Source organism: Motacilla alba, chromosome 8, assembly GCF_015832195.1.
Source record: "Motacilla alba alba isolate MOTALB_02 chromosome 8, Motacilla_alba_V1.0_pri, whole genome shotgun sequence".
Taxonomy (NCBI): domain Eukaryota; kingdom Metazoa; phylum Chordata; class Aves; order Passeriformes; family Motacillidae; genus Motacilla; species Motacilla alba.
In genome coordinates this window covers 23,486,010-23,505,917 of record NC_052023.1, presented here as the reverse complement: position 1 = coordinate 23,505,917, position 19,908 = coordinate 23,486,010, and the positions used below count along the sequence as shown (strand labels likewise).

At 55.9% G+C, this 19,908-nt stretch overlaps 1 protein-coding gene across 1 annotated transcript; it reads right to left on the bottom strand.

Moving 5' to 3' along the window:
* Positions 1-12: 12 nt before the first annotated feature.
* On the bottom strand, positions 13-16,970 carry LAMC2 (laminin subunit gamma 2). The gene is made up of 23 exons (XM_038143946.1): positions 16,744-16,970; positions 12,519-12,707; positions 12,201-12,330; positions 11,223-11,321; positions 10,633-10,769; positions 10,071-10,193; positions 9,770-9,959; positions 9,304-9,416; positions 8,803-9,021; positions 7,827-8,006; positions 7,151-7,384; positions 6,803-6,939; positions 6,364-6,514; positions 6,036-6,241; positions 5,687-5,766; positions 5,116-5,250; positions 4,228-4,372; positions 3,866-4,015; positions 3,305-3,419; positions 3,018-3,217; positions 2,293-2,451; positions 2,105-2,204; positions 13-1,880 (listed from the first exon to the last, which is right to left on the bottom strand). Exons 1-23 carry the CDS (start codon positions 16,823-16,825, stop codon positions 1,630-1,632), a joined length of 3,525 nt encoding a protein of 1,174 aa, XP_037999874.1. The 5' UTR covers positions 16,826-16,970; the 3' UTR covers positions 13-1,629.
* Between the last annotated feature and the right edge of the window lie 2,938 nt (positions 16,971-19,908).

The window sequence follows — 19,908 nt, the reverse complement described above, 5'->3', positions numbered from 1 at the left end:
AAAGAACAAGAGTATTCATCATTTATTGACCTCTCACCTGTTGCAGTTGAGACAGCCACAGTACACAGAGTGTCATCACAAATTTCAGAAAGCTTCAACCCATACACAGTAACACCACACCTCTTCAGAAGGCTGCAAGCAGCTGCCCTTCTTGTTCTTGAGCCCAGCCTTTTATCCCTCGTGTCCATGCACTGCAGCTGTGTGTCCTCTGCTCCCTTTGGTGGTTGCTCAGTGCCCCTGGGCACTCCATGGCTCATTGCTGTCAGTGCTGCTCACCTGCCCTGCACAGCTGTGCCCACTGGGGATGAGGCTGGGCCCAGCCCCACTCCCAAATACCACCAGCTGTGTACCTACACCTACCTTTCAAAAAAGCCAACTCATGGAAAAACAGGGTTCCCTAATAGCTGTCCCTACCCTGTACAACAGGAGAAGGGACACATGCCAGGGGCTAAAATACATCTCACTTAAATAAAAGTGTAAAGCAGACATAATACTCGGTATACCACGAAGCAAAAGCACAGATGCTGCTTTACCAGATACCACTTTATCAAAGACTCAAGAGATAAGGAGGGGTGAGTGAGTCCCCAGTGTCCTTCTCCATCCTGGACCTCCTCTTTCACCAGCACATGGGACAGGGGCTTCAGCAGAGCTTCAGCTTCCAGCATCTGGTGGCACTTATTTCCCCTGAAACATTTTTCCCCGGCATGGCATCTGAAGGAAGGTGGGAGCAGTGTGCCGTGTCCCACATGAGACACAGGACCCGCATGAGAGCTGCAGCGAAGGGTGAAGGGAGCACTGTGGTCTTTGCCTCATCCAAGCTCTGTCAAGATGAACAGTGGGAAACCCCTGTGGAGAGCTACCTTAGTGGTGATGGTGGCCTCTGAGAAACATACAGCACCATGAGGGAGAGAGGACAGGCAGCACCAAACCAGAGGTGGAGACACATTCAAGGCATCTTCAATATTTTAAACTAATGAAATCAGGTCACAGGCACTGCAGCAGAATGGGACAGGGTTAGGTACAAGAGCCACAGCATGCCAGCACCACGCCCAGCAAGGGGAGGACTGCCAGCCTGGGAGGAGACACTGCATGAAGCATCACCAGTGCCTCAACTCAGAACTCATCTCCCCCAGCAGCTTCTCATGTTGCTTGCTCCCTGTAACTGCTGAAGGTGAGGAAAACCCCGTGGAGAACAGGAGGAGGAGCTGGTGGTAGCAGTGTCAAAAGTATGGACAGAGACCCCAGTCCTTCTGTGTGTGCTGGACCAGGTCAGGGCATCCACAGGTGATGGAGAACCTGTCAGTTAAGAGCTTCAGGGTCCAAACTGTGCAAACTCACAAGGCTGACACCTAACCCTGCACCTCAGAGATATATTGGAGGAATGGGCTGTTCTTCAGACAGTAGCACCTTCACAAACCAGGAGTCTCCTTCCTCCCATGAGCAAGGGACGGAGCACTTTGAAAAATTATGGACTTTCCAGGGCCAGCGGAACATTGTGAACTTCATCTGCCACACTGATCTTGAGGGTAAGGATCAGATTAACACAACCAAACTCAGCCAGTTCTGCCAGATTTGAGGAGGCCCTCCTGCCTTCAGCCTGGCAGGTGCTGCAGCCTTTCCAGAGCTGGCTCATGGCAATTCAATGGCTTTTGTGTTGTAGCAGCCTGGAGGAAGACTCTTCTGGATATCCTCCAGGTTCTCAATATCAGCCAGGATGTCATTGATGCTGCTCTCCAGCATGCTCATCCGGGCCTTCTGCAGGGCAGCCGTCTGCTCCAGCTCTGACATCTCTGCCTTCAGCTGCTTGCTTCTGCTTTTGGCTTTGCTGAAGTTCGCCTCAAGCTGCCTCAGGCCATCCTCATCCACAGCGCCAGGCTGGTCTTTTGCACAGAAGGAAAACAAGGAATAGGAAAGCACGCATGGAGGCTGAGGACCAGGTCTTCCTAGATACTTCATCTCCACCCTGCTGCCCAGCCTGTTCACAGGCATCATGTAATTTAGCTTCCCACTAAACTCCCAGAAGCCCTGCCTAGACCCCAGGATGGGGACCCTAGGATGGGGACCTGTCCCCATCCACACCCTGCAGTGGCATTGTAAAACCTACTCATGAGACGCAGCAGCTCTTCCAGGGCACTCAGCATCTGCTGCACAGCTGCCCCTGCCTGGCCAGCCTTGTCGTGGACCCTCTGAGCTTCCTGAGCTGTCTGAAGGAGGAAAGGCATGAGCTGTAAAGTGAAATCAAGCCCACAAGTCAACAGGGAAGGAGAGAAGGCAAGGGAGATGGGGACCCACCTTCTCTATCACAGCAGCATCCGCCTCAACCTCCGAGAGTTTCCTCTCAAATGCATCATCCACTTCCTTGGCCTCGAGCTGCAGGGTGGCCACTGCCTTCTCCAGGGCGAGGACGCCGTCAGCCGTCTTGTTGGCTTCCTCCTTCAGCCGGGCAATCTCCTGGGTGTGGTGTATAGGAAAAGGCACTTTTAGAGGGCAGAACACAACCAAAATCAATCCGGGTGCGCTGGAGTGGGGAACAGGTAGAAACTGGTTTCTTCTACAAGGGACCCAAAAGTATCACAAGCTGTCCTCATGTTCTCCCACTGATTGCCCCAGAGAGATGTTTCTATGCTCATGGCTCAATCCCTCCCTCACACATCAGCAAATCCCTGGGGAATTACAACACACATCTGGGAGGTGAACCCACAAACACCAGTTTTTGGACCTCACAAGCCTAAGCGTGACTCTGGCTGCAGGAGTAAAAAAATCCCCTTGGTTGCTGAAAGGTGGCTACAGTGAGATGCCACAGAGGTCCTCATGGAAGAAATGTGCCTGCAGAGACCACCTACAGCCAAACTCATATCTGCAGGACTCACTGTAGAGAAAAAAAACCTCAAAAAAACCCACTTCAGCTCAAAAATCAACCCATCAGGTCCACCAAGAGGTTGCTAACCATCTCTTCTTCCATTTTTTCCCCTTCCAAATCCTTTCCTGCCAGCAATAGCACCAGAGTCTGTCCTCACCTCTTGGATCCCCGTGGTGATTTCCTTCACCTCCTCTGCCACACTGCTGCCTGCCTTTGACTCGGAAGCAGCGCTGCCCACGATCCCTTTGGCTCGGTCTGTCTTCTCCCTGGCAGTGGTGACCATGCTGCTGATAATGGGCAGCCTCCTCATGGCATCTTTGGCTTGCCTCCTCTTGTCATCCGCTTGCAGGTTGAACTCTGGAAGAAACACATGTGGAAATGAAGCCATAATACCTTTGTGAGATCCTACATGGAAAGGAGAACTAAGGGTTTCTAGGATGCTACCCTTGAGGCTCTTGAGGATCTGTTCCACCTCGTAGAAGGTGGCATTGCCAGCGTTCACGGCTTGCAGGGCTGTGCTCCTGGCAAGGGTGGCTCGGGACAGCAGCTGTGTCAGCTTCTGCAATGCATCAAGGGACACAAAGGGTAGGTGAAGGACATGGTATGGGAGCATCACAGGGTCCCAGGGCAGTCTGGGAGGAGCTGGGCTGGAAGAGACCCATCAGTCTGATTCCAAATACTTGCTCTTGCCCCTTAATCAAGGCCACCACAGGCTGATCTGCCATCAGAAGCTTGTGCCCGTGCTCCTCCACCAGCTCCAGCTCTATCCCAAGTCGTCTTAGCTCTAATCTTTACAGGAGCAGGTCTTCATCCTGCCTTACACGGAGGAGACGTGCAGCTTCCTGCACACACTGAGGTCTGAAGACCAGCCCCAAGGAAGGGTCCAATCCTGCACCAGCAGGCAGAGCTGCCTTTGACAGCCAGGCAAGGACAGTGGTGGGGCCACAGGCCCCCCCAAGGCTGCAGCTCCTGCTGGGGATGAGCCCTCGCCAGCCAGCCTCTTACCGCTCTCTCGCCCTCTTGCCCTTGCAGCAGCTGCTTGGCCTCCTCCTCCCACTGCCCCACGCGGCTCCGCAGGCCCCGGTACTGGGCCAGAGAGGTGTCCACCACGCCCAGCAGGGCACTTGAGTCCTGCTTCAGCCTCGAGGCTTCCTCCTGAAACAGAGACACAGTGGGGTCCCCAGCATCTCCCCAGTGCCCACCAGGAACCAGAGGCAAAAGGGGAAAAAGGGTAGGAAGGTGCCTATCTAGTGGCTCTCCAAAAGGGATGGAGCCCTGGGAAGGGCTGAGCTGGTGGTAGGATAAGCAGGGAGGGCTCAGGAAGAGCAAAAGGGGATCTCATGGTCTGACAGACACAAAGCCCTCACCTGAAAGGAGCTGATGTCCATCTCTGCCAGGCGGGACAGGGAGCTGAGGAGCACCAGGCTGCCCTGATAAGCCGTGTCTGCCTTGGAGGCCATTCCATCAGCATCAGCCTTCAGACCTCCAACCACTGCCTTGAGCTCCTCGTACCTGTAGAGATGTGAGGTTGGAGAGCCTGGTACCAGCCAAGCTGCCAGCCTCCCACCCAGCATTAATGCTACCATCTGCATTGACTTGTTCACATTCTCCGAGGCTCCATGCAGATTTATCACATGTAAAAATTCAATTACAAATATTCCCTGCATCCCAGCCCCTCCAATGAGCAGGGAGGCTCCTTACTCCCGCTCCAAAATCAGAGGTTGTTTCATACAGCTGAACACTCACAGGCACCATGGTGGCTCTGCTAATCCCTGCCCTAGCACTGTATGTTTTCTCCTGCACATCCCTATTTAACCTCTTAACTTCCTTCAAGGCTGCTGCTCATGTCCCACCCACGGTGTGCCAAGTCCCAGCACCAACGTGGTGGGCCCTGGAGAGGCCAAGTCTGACCAAAGGAGACACCATGGGCTTAAATTCACCCTTGGGCTAAACCCAGCCCAGATTTTCAACCGCGTGTGGAAATCATCCCCGAAAGCTGTTCACACATGCGGTGTCGAATCCCTTCGCCCAGCTGCAGGCAGGACCCCAGGAGCATTGAGGGCTGTGAGGTGGGAAGCAAACCCTCTGCAGAGCTGCTGACCCTCCATCAGCAGCCCTCAAGTATGGCAGCGAATTCCCTGCCTCCAGCCGCCCATTCCTGCAGCTCACACGGGGAGGAGGCCCAGACTCCTGGCCATGCCCCTGCTCCCTCCCAGGTGCACGCAGACTCTCAGGCCAGGGCAGCCTGTGCTCACCTCCCGGGCAGCCCTGGCAGGGAGCCCACGGCGGCCTCTCCGGCAGCGGCCGCGCGCAGCAGCTCCAGTGCCTGCCGCGCGTCGTCCCGCGCCGCCTTCGCAGCCTGGTCGATGGCACTGGCTGCTTGCGTGTGGCTGCAGAGCACACAGGGGGCTCGTCAGAAAGGGTTCCCACCCAGGTTTTCTCCACCAGCTTCCTTTACTGCTGCATTCACTGATTCACCCCCTTGAGAAACACAGCGTGTCTGCAAAGGCGACCTGTATTTTGCTTGTTCCTCCCGCATCTCCCAAGGATAGAGGAGCATTGGGGAGGGCACAAGCTCTCTGTTCCAGATGGATATCCACAGGGAAAACTCTGATCCCAAAGATGCTTCTAAATCATATCCATTACATCCTCAAAGACAGCTGAGGACAAGTCTATAGGGCAGCAAAGACAGCCCAGCAGCTGTATCTTCCCCTGCTCCAGGGCTGCCAGATGTCAAACAGAACCCTTCAAAAAGGACCTTCTGGGCACCTAGCAGGATCTCAGTCCTCCTCCCCTCTCTCTTGGCTAAAAGTGGGAGCAACTCACCTGTTGGCCAGTCTTAGAGCCTCCTGGGCCAGCAGCAAGAACTGATTCGAACCCCCAGGAAAGCTTGAAACAGGAATGGTCTGAGGAGGAAGGAAGGAAGAGAGGTGTGAGTTCTCTTCCCTGCTCTCCATCCAATTTGGCAGTGAAAGAGGCAACTGCAACATGTTAAACCTCCACCACCCCCAGAGACCCCTGCCAGCTCCTCTCAAGGCCCTGACCCCAAAGAAAGGACTGCCAGAACACCCATATTCACAAAACAACATCTGTAATTCTTTAAATCCTTGCTTTCTCTGTAGATTTTTTCCAGCCCTGAGCTGAACTAGGAGCGTGTCACACGGGATGCTCTTACCACCCGAAGGAGAGCGGCGCCGCTGCGATCCAGGTCCAGCCTGGCTCTCTCCAGCAGCTGACGTGTCTCCTGCACCTGCCTCTCATACTGGCTCCCCAGAGACCTCAGTCTCTCCACTGTTGCCTTGACCTCATCCAAGCGACTCTGGGAGCTGGACCCTTGCCCCTTCATCCTGGCCACACGGCCTTCCAGAGACCTGTCGGAGGCTGGTGAGAAGGAAAGAGAAAGGCTGAAGAAAAACTCATTGCTGTGCCAAAAGGCCAAGGCAGCAAAACCCTCCCTGGTACGGCCCAGAGGGCCCCATCCCAGGGCAGTGGGCAGGTGGTACCTTGAAGGCTCAGGGTTTCCCTGAGGATGGTCTGCAGCATCTCCTCAGCCACCAGCATCCTCCCCTCCAGCTCGTGGCTGGTCCCACCGCCAGCTCGCACCTCTGACAAGAGCAGCTCCAGCTCTGCCAGCTGCTGCAGGTACAGCTCCACCTGCAACCACAGACCAGGCCATCAGCCAGCAGCACACCAACCCCATGGGGGAGAGACCAGGGGGGAACCAGGGCCACAGCCAGGCCCAAGGACAGAAACCAAAATGAAGGCTCATTTTAGGATGGGACACAAAGGATCAGTTGAATCAGGTACAAAGCCAAGGTTTGAATTCACATTTCACCTGCACCAGGAGTAGATGTTTGAGGAGGACAGGAGGAGACCCTGAGGATGAGCAAATCACTGCACTCCTTGCTGCTCAGTGGCCCTGGGGCTGGCACAGATGCTCACCTGCTCTTTCACCTGGCCATAGCAAGCTGGGCACTCACTCTCTTCACAGCGGGGACCCTCAAAGCCAGGTTTGCAGATGCAGCTCCCGTCACTCCTGCACTTCAGGGGCTCGGCACCAACTGAGTCGCAGTTACAGGCTGCAGGTCAGAGCAACACAGGTTCAGGGGGGCCTGGCCCCACCTCAAGCCACAGCACATCTCTCCCTGCTTTCCTCCCACCATTCAGCCCTGTGCTTTTGTTCCTGCTCACCATTCCCACTTCCCAGCATCCTCCTTCCCATCAAACCACTCCAAAGTCAGTCATGGGTTTTCTTACTCATCCCCAGCTCAGACAGCGCCTGGGTCTCACCTCTGCACTTGTGAGCAGGGTCAGGGGCCAGGGGGTTCCCGAAGAAGCCATCCTTGCAGCGGTCACAGTAGAAGCCAGCCGTGTTGTAGAGGCACTTGAGGCACTCGCCCGTGCGGCGGTCGCAGTTGCCCACGGCGTTGGGCTCCACGTTGCCGTTGCACCGGCACAGCTGGCAGGGCTGGGAAGCTGCCGGATCTCCAAAATAGCCATCGGCACAGTACTCACAACTGGCTCCTGGGAAAGGAGAGATGAGCAGAAGTTAATGCTTGTGCCGGGGGGGCAGAGGCTGACTCACTGCTTGTGTCCCACAGAAATGGGGGTGTTCAGCCCCATCAGGGCTGGCACAACAGCTGCTCTGCTGTCATCACCACCACGGCCAAAACTCAATGCTCCACACACGCTCTTGGAAACTGGGTGCCACAATTGACCTTTTTTTTTTTACTTATTTTTTGTTCCCCTCCCTTTCCTACCCATCCTTTCTGCATCCATGTTACATTTAGATGAGAACTTTTCCCAGAGGTCTCGGTGTGTTTACCCAACCCCTGGGGCTCAAACACCCCACCGCAGGCAGGAGGGGCAGTGTCGCAGGCAAGCTGGGCTGAGAGGATGGTGTGGACCTGCCCAGCTCCAAGCACATCTGTATGAAAAGGCAGAGCAGAAGCAAGAAGGGAATTACCAGCAGCTCCAGGAGGGCAGTGGTCACAGACGACCTCCTCACCACCTGGTCCCACGGAGCAGCCCTGGCCGGGCCCGCAGGGGCAGGTCCTGCAGCTGTGTGGCTGCCGGGGGTCTCGGTAGGAGCCGAAGGGGCAGCTGGCACCATTGCCCACGTTTTCATCTCCCGAGTAACATTCACCTGGAGGAGCAAGGAAAGGGCTTAGGGCAGTTTGCTCACATTCCCAGTGGGACATCCTCCACCACTGCAGCATGCATGGACCAGCAACCTCCATGAGACCTCTTCAAATCCCCAGCATGCCCACATCATGCACCACATAAAATCATGAAATGGTTAGCATTGGAAGAGACCTTTAAAGGTCATCTAGTCCAACTCCCCTGCAATAGGCAAGGACTTCTTCAACTAAACCAGGTTGCTCAAGCTCTGTCCAACCTAAGGCATTGTGATGCTTAACTTCCAAATAAGAAGTCACCAGTGAAGAAATATTGCTATCTTGGCAGCAGGAGATGTTTTTTCTCTCTCTCTAACATGCATCCAATTTGTTCCAAATGCATCTGACTGCAGTGCTTCTAGGCTCTGGGGAGTTTTGTCTTGGATGGTCCCCACGTTTCAGACCCAAGTCACAGATTCATGATCAGACAGAACCTCAGAATCAAAGGCAACCCACAGAATCACAGACTCATTAAGGTTGGAAAAGCCCTCCAGCACCATTGAGTCCAACCTGCGGCAGAACCCCACCTTGTCAACCAGCCCAGAGCACCAAGTGACACGTCCAGTCCTTCCCTGGACACCTCCAGGGATGATGACTCCACCACCTCCCTGGGCAGCCTCTTACAATGTCTAATGACACTTCCGTGAAGAAATTTCTGTGAAGCCAGCGGTCTCCACTCCCGTGTATCCCTATTCTCGGGACACAGGCAGCCTCCCTGCATTCCCATAGAGCCCACAAGCACAGCGCGGTGCTGGCTTCTCTTACCGGTGTCAGGGTCACAGATTCCTCCCCCCTGGCAATGGCAGGGCACGCAGGTGCTGAAGGGCCCCTGGCCGGGGGCGTCTCTGCGGTAGCCAGGGGCGCAGCTCTGGCAGAACTGCCCGCGGTACTCCGCCGGGCACTGGCAGCGCTCTACCCACGGGGCAGGGGCGCCGGGGCCGGGCTGTGCCGACACCAGGGTGACGTTGTCGATGTAGCCCGTGCCTGCGGGGAAGCACGGACAGTCACCCGCGGGGACAGCGGCTGCACCTGCCCGGGCCCACAGCCAGACCCGCACAGGGCACACATTGCAATGCCCACGCGCAAACGGAGCAGCCGCCGAACCTGTTGTTGTCCTGCTCAATCTCTTTGCTATTTAATTTTGCCCCCTTGGAGCACTTACTCTTTTTATCTTTTAATAAATTTTAGCAAAGGTGTACCCATCCAGAGACTTGCTGTCTCCAACAACTAGGAGAAGCCAACCTTGTCAGCTCTCTCTGCACTTACTGTATTCCCCAAAGGTGGCTCGGATCCAGAGGGCTGTCAGGTTCCCCAGCAGCCTGCGAAATTCAAAGTGATTCAGCCTTGGGCTCCACTTGCTGCTTGGGTGCTCGTCCAGCCTGCCGTGGAAGAGGGAGAAAGTGGAACTGGTTTCAAAAAACTGAGATGCCTCTTCCAAAAATCACAACAGCCCTCGCCCATCTCCCTCCTGGGAGCTCAAGGCTTTGGGCAACAATGTCCATGCCTGCAAGCGATCCAGAGCTGAGAACCCAACCCAACCTCAAGCCACATTTTCTGCTGCCCCGCTCACAAAGTAACCTCCTTATCCAGGACAGAAGCACCTGAGATGCACCCAGCCCAAACCTGGCAGCCATTTGCCACTGCCAAGGGACCACAGCTGAAACCAGGACCTCCTTGAAGCCACAGCCATTCCTGCTCCCCCTGCCCCAAGCACCCCAGCTTCCCCCTTTACCTGAACGTGTACATCTGGCTGACGCCGCAGGGCAGGACCTCTCCCTGGGGCAGGAAGGGGGCAGTGACTCTCAGGCCATGTCCCTCCAGGACCACATCATGTGGAGATGGCTGGCGTCCCCCTCGGTCCAGGCGGTAATCAAAGGAGAGCGTCTGACCATAGCTCAGCTGCTGGTTCCCAAGGAATTTTGCTGCAAAGGGAAAACCAAAGGCTTAAAATCTTTCCTTCCTCCTAAAGGCTCAGTTTGTGGGATCAGAGCAGGCCAAGGGTTCACTCTGGCCACCTCTGATCCCACACCTACCAGGTGCCATGAAGTAGATTGGCTCCGATGTCCTTGCGGCTATGAAGGCATCCTGGTGGCGTGGGGACCACTGGAGCTGGGCTGGGGAGCCGCTTTCATGGACACCTCGCCAGCCCTCAGCACCTGGAGCACAAAGGAGCAGTCAGCCTGGATAGGGAAGGTGTTTCTAGGATTCCAGCAACTTTCTTGAGCTGTGTCTTATCAAAACTCTCCAGCTTCCCACCCTGACCTCTGAGGGGGCAGCACAGTTATCCCTGTGCCCACACATCTGTAAATCAGCCTGGCTGGCCACAGAGGCCTCCTTCCAAGTGGCAGGAAAGACATGATGAAGAAATCCTATGCTCCCCTCAACCCTGGGACTATTCTTCTGCCCGTGACCAAGCCATGCCATCAAAGCAAGGTTGCAGCAGCCACAGGCAGGTTGGATGAGCACCCAAGGAGCAAGCACAGCCCAAGGCTGACTTCCAGCAGGGCTGTGAACCACGTGGCTCCTCCAGCCCACTGAAGAGAAGGGATGGCAAACACGCCCAGGAGCCATGGGGATGTCCTGCTTGGGCTTCACCTTGCTGGAAGGTAGAGGTGATGTTGTGGACACTGTGGTTGTCCGCACTGATACACGTGACCGAGTGCCCGTAGCAGAAGCAGGGGGAGCATCCTGCAGGGTTTCTGGCATCCAGGTTATAGAAGTGTCGCTTGCACCTGGGAAAATGCAAGAAGGTGACAATGTTCAAGTGGTTTCCTCCTTTTACTGGCCCACACAACCATCCCTCTGATGCAAGACAGCCATCAGCAGGGCCTAAGGTCATCACTGGGCTGTGATGGTGAGAGGGGCACGTGCAATGGATTCAACCAGACAGAGGACAGGGATAGATTGGACACTGGGAAGAAATCGTCCTGTGAGGGTGGTGAGGGACCGGCCCAGGTTGCCCAGAGAAGCCGTGGCTGCCCCATCCCTGGAAGTGTCCAAGGCCAGGAGCAACCCAGGCCTGGAGCGACCCAGGGTAGTGGGTTGCCACCTCCATGGCAGGAGGTGGAATGAGATGAGCTCTAAAACCCTTTCCAACCCAAACCATTGGTGAACTGCCCGGGAAGTGACTGCAGAGAGAAGAAGGCTGTGCCAAGCAGTGTCCAGCACATCCTCCCGACCCTCACCTCTGGCACTGCTCTCCAGTGACGCTCTCCTTGCAGATGCAGTGGCCAGAGTGACAGCCTCCCACGCTGCCCGCCGGGTCACACTCACACTGCAGGCTCCTGCAAAGGCACAGCACGAACCTCTACCTGGATTTCCAGTTTGGCCTGGGAGTCAGTGCTTCCTGCTACTACACAAGAGAGCAGAGAACCCTCCCTACCATTCCCATGCAAGAAGTGGGGAAATAAGCTGCACAGCCACCCCTTTCCAGAATCTGCCGCTCTGTGGGTGTCAGGTTGAGCCAGTGCCCATTGCTACTGCTCCAGGGCATCCCAGAGCATCAGACCCGCCCACAAGTGCAAAGTGAAGCTCCACTGAGCTTAATAAACCCAGGCTGAGTTTAATAGACCTTGGCTGAGCTCCACCACGAAGCAGCACCCCGGGGAAGCTTGGGCAGGAGGCCAGGCCAGCAGCAGGACTGCAGGCAGCCATCTCCTGCTAACACCCTTTGCCTGCCAGCAGCCCCAAAGGAGCAATGGAAGGGTGAGGTGAGGAAGAAGAGGACGCATCTGAGGAAGCCAGATCAGAAACATTTCTAAGGGTGTTTAAACAGGGCTTCATGAAAAGGAAGGGGTTGATCTTTGCATGCGCATCTCCTGGTGAGTGGCACCAGCATGAGGCAGCCCCACAATGGGCAGGTTTTGTTTTACAGGGCTGTAGCTTCTTGGGTGTTATCTGGGTAATGAAACCATCACCTCAGAGTGTGGCTGAGTTCCGATTTTGATGGCGTTGCAGGACACCAAGCCCTGCAGGGTGGCACGGAGGTCTGGCCTCACTCAAGCCCACTCTCTCCTAGCATGGCTGGCTTAAGGTTGTCCATGAGCTGCCATGAAACCCTGCCCCCCCCAAAGGGGCTGCTCTCAGCCAGCACGGGCCCCAGGATAGCTTTGGAGGCTGGCCCTCCCGTTGGCCTCATGGCACCGATGGTGGCCAGCACTCACTGCCCGCTCCTCCTGCACCCTGCCTCGGACAGGGACTCGAAGCCCGGCTGGCACTGGTCACACTTGTCCCCCATCACTCCCGGCTTGCAGCTGCACCGGCCATCGCTGTCACACTGTGGGCCGAGGGAACCTGCAGAAAGACAGGAGGGACAGGTTGGGAGGGGCAGCTTCCAACCCACATCGTTCCGTGAGTTTGTGATTATTTCACAGGGCAGGTGGGTCTTGAAACCATGGTCTGGTGGGCAGGGGCTCGGAGCCTGAGCTGCCCAGGTGCTCAGCAGATGCCTTAAGCCCCCTTAGCCCAGCAGCAGCACGTACCCCAGGGGTGGCAGAGGCAGGGCAGGCAGCACTGCTCCCCGTGCCGTCGGAAGAAGCCCTCCTTGCAGCGCTCGCAGCGGGTGCCCTCCGTGTTGCCCAGGCAGCCCAGGCAGCGGTACCCGTCCCCCGTCTCCCTCAGGAGCTGCCAGTCAAAGACGCACTGCCTGGACATCCCGTTGCAGTCACAGACTGGGGAGAGGAGAGCAGAGAGACGTCTCAGATGATGCAGCAAGCCCACCCTGAGGGGCAAGGAGCAGGGTGCAGGTGCTGCAAACCTCCCCTTCCTGCTCTGCCAACAGTGAGCTGCTTCCCCACATCTCTGTGTTCGTCCCCACGTGTGTGTCCATCAGCCACCCCAGTGCCACCGGTGTCCACACCGTGCTCTGCATCCCCACCCTGGGGAGGAATGCCCCATTTCACTGCTGAGGATGGACAAACCCAAGCTAAGCAGCCGCAATCCACACAACAGCACTGCCAGGGCTGTTCTCCATTCTTTCACAGTGTGAAAGAAGGACATTGAATAAGCAGAGATGGTTTAAAAAAAAACCCAGCCTTGTCCTAGGAAAAGCATGGGTAACCTTACTGGACACTTTGGGGGAAAGGGAAAGTTTCCTGAGGTTATCCTTTGTTTCACCTGGCCAGGAGTGAGTTGAATAGGAAAAGCTCAACCAGCTTCCACCAGGTCCCCCCACCCAGGTCTGCAGTGCAGGGTGATGAGGAGTGATCTGTGATCCAAGGAGTTTGGTAGAAGTGTGCCAGCCACAAGGGAGATTAACAAAAAAGGTTTGGGCAGGATTGGACCCCACCCTCCCTCACTGTGAAGAAAAGCTGCAGCTGCCCACACTGGGCATGAGGGAGGGCAGGAAGAACAGGCATGAGGTTCTGCACTCCTCTATAGCCAAGACAGATCATCCCTCTGGACATCAGACTCAGGCATCTCACCATCCGTGCCCGCTCCAGGGCTCCACTGCCTTGTCCAGCTGCTGTCTTGAAGCCACCTCGCACCTACTTGGCAATCCCTCAGTGGCCAGGGCTGGAGCATTTAATCCTGAGGACCTTAACACCAGACATGCCCCTCAAGATCACTGGGGAGAGCAGGCACGCCTGAGAGAATGGTTGGCAACGACAGGCAGGAGAAAGAAACATCCCAAGGGAAAAAGCCAGGTCTTCAGGGGCACAGAGCTTGCTGAGGAACTGCTCCAAACCACCCTGATGCTGCCATGAGAGCCTCGACCTCCCTCTAAGGAGCTCTGCTCACTGCTGACCTCCTTGGGACAGGAAAGGCCATCCCCAGCTACCCACCCCCTGCCCAGGTCACCTCTGAGAGCACAGGAGGCGAAGAGAGCCCGAAAATGGGCAGAAACCCGCTGCATGGATGCAGACAGCGCCTCGTACTCCTACACACTGAGCCTCCCCCTGCCCAGCTCTCTCCTGGCACAGCTCAGCCCCAGGGTACAGCGTCCCTGTCCTCTGCCTCCGTGATTCCCGGGAGCAGGCAAAGCCTCCTGCTCTCAGCGCTCACACCTGGGCGCCGCCCTCCCACACACCCATGGCAGCGCATTCCAGAGGGAGGCACTCAGAAGCGCCTCTGCCAAGGGGAGAGATGACCTCATGCGCCAGCAAACAGGGACAGAGGCTTCTCCAACTCCAGCAAGCACAGCTCTTCCCTCGCAATCTGGCTGCCGGGAGTCTGAGACCAAGCTCAGATCTTCTGCCACCCTAGCCTGCTGGGAGGGGACCTGTGGGCACAGAATTCCTGCCTCGAGGGTCTGGGAAAGCAACTCCAGCCTCAGAGAGCACCACCAGTGACCAAAGGGCGTGGACAACACAAAGGACCAATGGAGAGCAGCAGCGTGAGACTTTTTTCAAGTATTTGTGCTCACCTTCAGAGCAGAAAGATCTCACTTGGGTTGATCCCACTGCCCATCCCTCTACACTCCAGCTAGGTCTCAAGCTGGAAGGGACCCGTAAGGATCTTTGAGTTGAACTCCACCCATGCATCACCCTATGTCTACGCAATCCAGAGGATTTACTGGGTTGCTAAATTACAGGCATGAGCACCGTTCCCCCAGGGAAGGAAAACCTTTCTTTGAGTGTTTCTCCACTGCTGCAGCATGTCAGGAACCAGCTCTCCAGGCCTGGAACAAATTCCTATCTCGCTGATTCAAAGCCATTTGAGACGCTGTGGCAGGTCAGTGCCGCCACTGCACTGGTGTGTCTGCTCCTGGTCATCTCCCAGGAACCCAGGAGCTCAGGCAGGCCAATCCTTACCAAGAGCAAGGCACTGGAATTGATAACGAGATGGAGCAGGAAGGAGCTGCTGGAGGATGAGGACCAACTGATCACTTCTGTATCCAGGTGCCTCGAGGCTCTGCTCTGAGATCATCCATGGCAAAGAGCAGGCTGCATTGGAGGAAAAGCTTTGCAGCTGGGTTTCTTCAGTGCTGCACCAGGGTGCAGGAGATCCATGGCACACCTCCAGCAGGCTGTCATTCCCCCAGCTCCCACCCAAGAAGAAAGCATTAAAAATGCTTGATGGCTGTGCTCAGATGAATTCTCACATGAGAAAGGTTTGGAGAAGAAGACAGGCAGCTTCAGGCTTCTGTCTCCCTAAATTCACAAAACCGGACAATGAGGGTGGCCCTGGGTCTGTGAGGATCAGACAGCCCTGTAAATTTGAGCCAGCCTGCAAAGATCCCTCCTTCCATCAGGGCAGAGCTCTGCATGCAGTGAAGGCTCCGTGTCAGCCAGCACAAGCCATTCCCTGCTCTGTGCTCCCGGGACAGTGACCCACGAGCCTGTCCCGTCTGCTGCTCCAGGGCTGGCTGTCCCCATTTCACACCTTCTCACTGCAGGAAGACCTGCCTGGGGCTTCCAGGGCTCCATCAGGGGACTCAGTTACGCCACCAAACCCACTCAAATTTTTATGCTGCAGCATAAAACCATGGCTGTTACCGACCACTGGCTTCACATACACATAGAAATGGGTTCAAGAGTCCCTGGGAAAGCAGCAGTATCCCACACACTGCCAGGAAGGGGCAGAGGAAGAATTGATATCAGTATTTAAAACTTTGATGTAATTAAGGTGATATAACAATTAACCCAAGTAGCATGTACAGCAAAGCAGATATTTTTTTTCTTTTGAAAAAACCCTAACTAAAACACTTATTCAGAACTTATTTCCCATTGCACCGAACTTAAAACTGATAAAATTCTACTTCAAGCCCAGCAAGCTTATTTCAGATCATCAGTACTGGAGACAAAAAAAATTCAAATCCCTCAGTATTTACAAAATCCCTCAGTATTTACAAAATACATGCAAAAACCTGGTTTTGGCCAAACATACCCATCTCAGAATATAGGCCAATGGAACTGAAATTCTGATAGCTGAATCACCACTGGGCTAAACACGTTTAAATCTCCCTCCACGACACTCTGCACTGCATGAGCTTTGTGTGTGCAAGAGGATCTGCTGGATTTTTAAAGCTGTGGAAGGCAGGAGACTCCTGTCTCCCATAGGATGGGGCAGGGCTGCGGCACCTTGCGAGCCCCACAGACAGCACATAATCCAACCACCGCCACGTTATTACAGCAAACTGGATCCCAGATGCTTCCAGCTCTTCTTCAGGCTTGGGCAAGGTTTTGGTTCCAGCAGTGATGGGCAGATCAGCCACTGCTTGTGCTCACACCCGCATCCCACCCGGGAGCAAAGCTCTACACCGACAGCAGTCAGGCAATTGCTTAAAAATAAGTCATTGAAAGGGGATGCCAGCGACAAAACGAAGACCAACTGCGCGTGGGATATTTAACCTCGGAGGAAACTGAGAAGCACCTTCAGCTCCAGTACCAATCCCGAGGGCAGGAGGGGAAGAGTGCCCTAGCAAGGCGCCGTGCACCCCAGCCAGCTCCAGCTCCAGCTCCAGCTCCCAGCTCCCAGCTCCCGGCTCCAGCTCCCGGCTCCCAGCTCCCGGCTCCCGGCTCCCAGCTCCCAGCTCCCAGCTCCCGGCTCCCAGCTCCCAGCTCCCGGCTCCAGCTCCCGGCTCCAGCTCCCAGCTCCCAGCTCCCAGCTCCCAGCTCCAACTCCCAGCTCCCAGCTCCAACTCCCAGCTCCCAGCTCCAGCTCCCAGCTCCCGGCCCTCTCCGGCGCGGGGAGCGCTGCGGGCCGACCTGCGGGCGGGAGCAGAGCAGCAAGAGCCGCCCAGCCCCAGCCCCAGCCCCAACTCACCTTGTCCGCGGCGAGCGCCCCGGGCCGCGGGCAGCAGGGCGGCGGCGAGGCAGGCCAGGGGCAGCAGCCAGCGCTCGGCCATCCTTGTGCTGGCGAGCAGCAGCCGCCCGTTCCGGCGGGGCTCCGCACCGGCTACCGGGTGCCTTTTTTTGGGGGGCGTTTTTTATCGCTGCCCCACCTGAGTCACTCCCAGCAGGAAGAGCGGAGCGCCGCGGGTGACTCACGGCGGAGCCCAGCCCAGGCAGCGCAGACGGGCGCCCGCCCCAGCGGGACGGAGGCGCTGCGGGGCGCAGCACCCCAGGGAGCTCCTGCGAGCTCCCCTCGGGCCATCAGCCGCAGCTGCGGGGCACAGCGCCCCAGGGAGCTCCTGCGAGCAGCCCCTCGGGCCATCAGCCGCAGCTGCGGGGCACAGCACCCCAGGGAGCTCCTGCGAGCAGCCCCTCGGGCCATCAGCCGCAGCTGCGGGGCACAGCACCCCAGGGAGCTCCTGCGAGCAGCCCCTCGGGCCATCAGCCGCTCCTGCCCAGCCCTCCTGCCCTCCCGCTCGCACGGCTCCGCCGGCCCGTGCGGGGCTGGCGGGGACAGCCGGGCTGCCCGGGCACGCCGGAGGCTTGCGGGAACAAAATGGAACGGGATGAGCTCACGGGAAGCCTGGGGAGGGTGGATGGGGGCCGCCTGCTCGCAAGCCAGGCCCAGCCAGCCAACCTGCAAGAGCAGGGCTCGTTTCAGGTGACTAGCAGGACTGGAGATGCAAAGAGACCCAAGATCAGCTTGAATAAATGCCCCGAAAGCAGATCGATTGGGATTTACCAGATAATCATCAAGTTCAGGAAATCCCCAGACCTAGAAATGAGGTGGAGGTGGAAATCATCACACATACTTGTCTGCTTTTGCTCCCGAGATGGAAAATGAGCTTAGGTGGGTCCTTAGCCTCACCCACTACATAATTTGTATGCTAGAAGAAGGACCAGGAGTGGAGACAGAGAGGGGAGAAACACTTGACAGAGCCAGGAAGATGCCAGGCTCCACAGTCCCAGGTCCATTAGCTCTTTGTTCTCAAGGGTAGCTGACAAGCCACACAAGGCATGAGGGCCAGCTCCACCTCACTCCTTGCCTTTGCCTTGCGGGAGGACATGAGCACTTCTACAGGGGAATAGAGAAATCTGGAGGCAGGGGCCCTCCACATCCTGCACGCGTCAGGACAAGCAGGACTCCAGCACATCCACCTGCCCTGTGAAAGCAGCCCATCAGAGGGGCACAGTGAGGGATGGGCCCTCGTGCTGCATCACGGCAGCTCCCCTGCCCAACGCCATGAGACTCCTAATGCCACAAGTGACTGCGAGTGGTCCAGGAGCACCTTTGAACACAACGAAAACACCTAACAAGTGCATCCCCAGAGACGCAAGTTGCCTTTTAGGTCCCCTTCTGCACTAGGGATTCAAACTCAATCCAAGGCGTGACACGCTGCTCACTTGAGGCCTGACAGCCTGGGGTGATTAACACTGAGCTCCTTGTCTGAGCCTCTTACACTGCCCAAGAGCCTCCAGACACTGCAGACACCTGGAGCTGACTCACAGGGCTTTCCTCTGTGCCTGCTGGTGATCTCATGGGCGCAGCCAGCCCAAACACACCACATCTCTGCACCTCCCTTTGCCAACTGTACCTGCCTCTGCCGTTTGAGTCAACCCACTTTTATAAACAGGAGGTTTCCTTTTCATTTCACTTGCTGGATCTCAATACAGCTCACAACAAGGAACACGGCTTCCCAAACACAATAGTGGCATGGTGGGTTTTGGCATCTGATGTTCTTTTATCCCGTTCTCATTACTAGTTTTTAGGTGAGATAAAATTATTTATGGTGTTCCCTCCAATTCAGCAGTTCTTAGGATCCACCCATTCCTCTGAGGAGACACAAACCCTTCTGCTCTTAAGTACATCACTTGCCCACAACACCTCTGCTGTGTCCTTCCTCCCTGCTGACACCCCTCTGCTCGGGAAGGTCACCTCCAGCAGCGTGGTCCACAACAGCAGCTCCCTTAGACCTCACCCAGACCACATCCTTGGCTGACTTCTCTCCTGGAAAACCAGCCCTCCCCAGCAGGAAGCTTTTCCCTTATCTGTCTCCTCTGTGTTATCCCATTTATCTCACCCTTGCCACCCCACCTCTCACTCCACTTGTGCAAACAAGGCCGTGACAGCTCGCTCCTCAGTCATGTCTGCTCATTGACTCAGATTACTCTCACCTTGCCATCTGCCACCACGCTTAAACGGGACCTCTGGAAACCACATGCCATGAGACTACCAGGAATGCATTTCCTGGGGCCCTGATTTTCTGAAGACATCTGATCTGGAACGAGCAGCTGCCCACCACCCTCCACAGAGCAAATGTCCCACTGCAACCTACGGCAACAGCCTTTAGAAAAGGTCTCACACCAACATGATTACCAGAGATGTCTCACCTTTTAGAGTGAGCAAAAGTGTAAGCAAAGGGAGGTATAAAGAACAGCTGTGCTCACCATCAGACACTGCAATGAAGCAGTTTTTTTTTTTTCATTGGAAAACATGTCTTTTAATCTGCAACACAAGAAAAGTCCTTCTTGAAGATGTTTTATGTTCATTCACAACAGAGCCAAAAAAGCTGCTCCAGCAGGCAGACCACTGTGGCTCAAAAGTTCATCAGTCCTTGAGGATGTGGCTGTGGCAGAATTAACTACTCCAAAACCAATCCGAAACAACATAATAATCTAAATTTTGCTGATGGTTGCTGGTGAAAAGTGATGGATGTGTAAAAACTCTGGAGTGGTGATTTTATTAATGTAAGCAAGGGAGAAAACCCATTTTGGTGACTTATGCCAGATGAACAGCATGATGCTGTGAGCCCTTGCAGCCCAGGTCAACCCTTGCATCCCCAAGCCTCCTCCTGCAAGGGCCCATCTGATCCGCCACATGATCCAGGAGGAGGTCCCCTGGGATTTCCTCACAGTGTGGAATGATGTGCTGGTATCACCAAACACCAGTGCGGCAATGGAGCCTGGACTTCAGTCTCTCCTCTGACATTTGGGTGCCCCGGGAAGAAGTCCTCCTGACAGCCAGAGGCAGCTGGGGCAGAGCTCGTTCAGGCAGCAGCTGTCCCGGGATGGGCAGAGGCAGGCAGGGATCACACCG

Bases quoted from the DNA above. Each gene is read 5' to 3' on its own strand.
- LAMC2 (XM_038143946.1), bottom strand. From the start codon at position 16,825: ATGGCCGAGCGCTGGCTGCTGCCCCTGGCCTGCCTCGCCGCCGCCCTG. The intron at 12,708-16,743 runs GTGAGTTGGGGC...TCCTCTCCCCAG, and splicing joins GGGCGCTCGCCGCGGACAAG to TCTGTGACTGCAACGGGATG. The intron at 6,940-7,150 runs GTGAGACCCAGG...TCTGACCTGCAG, and splicing joins CCCTGCTCACAAGTGCAGAG to CCTGTAACTGCGACTCAGTT.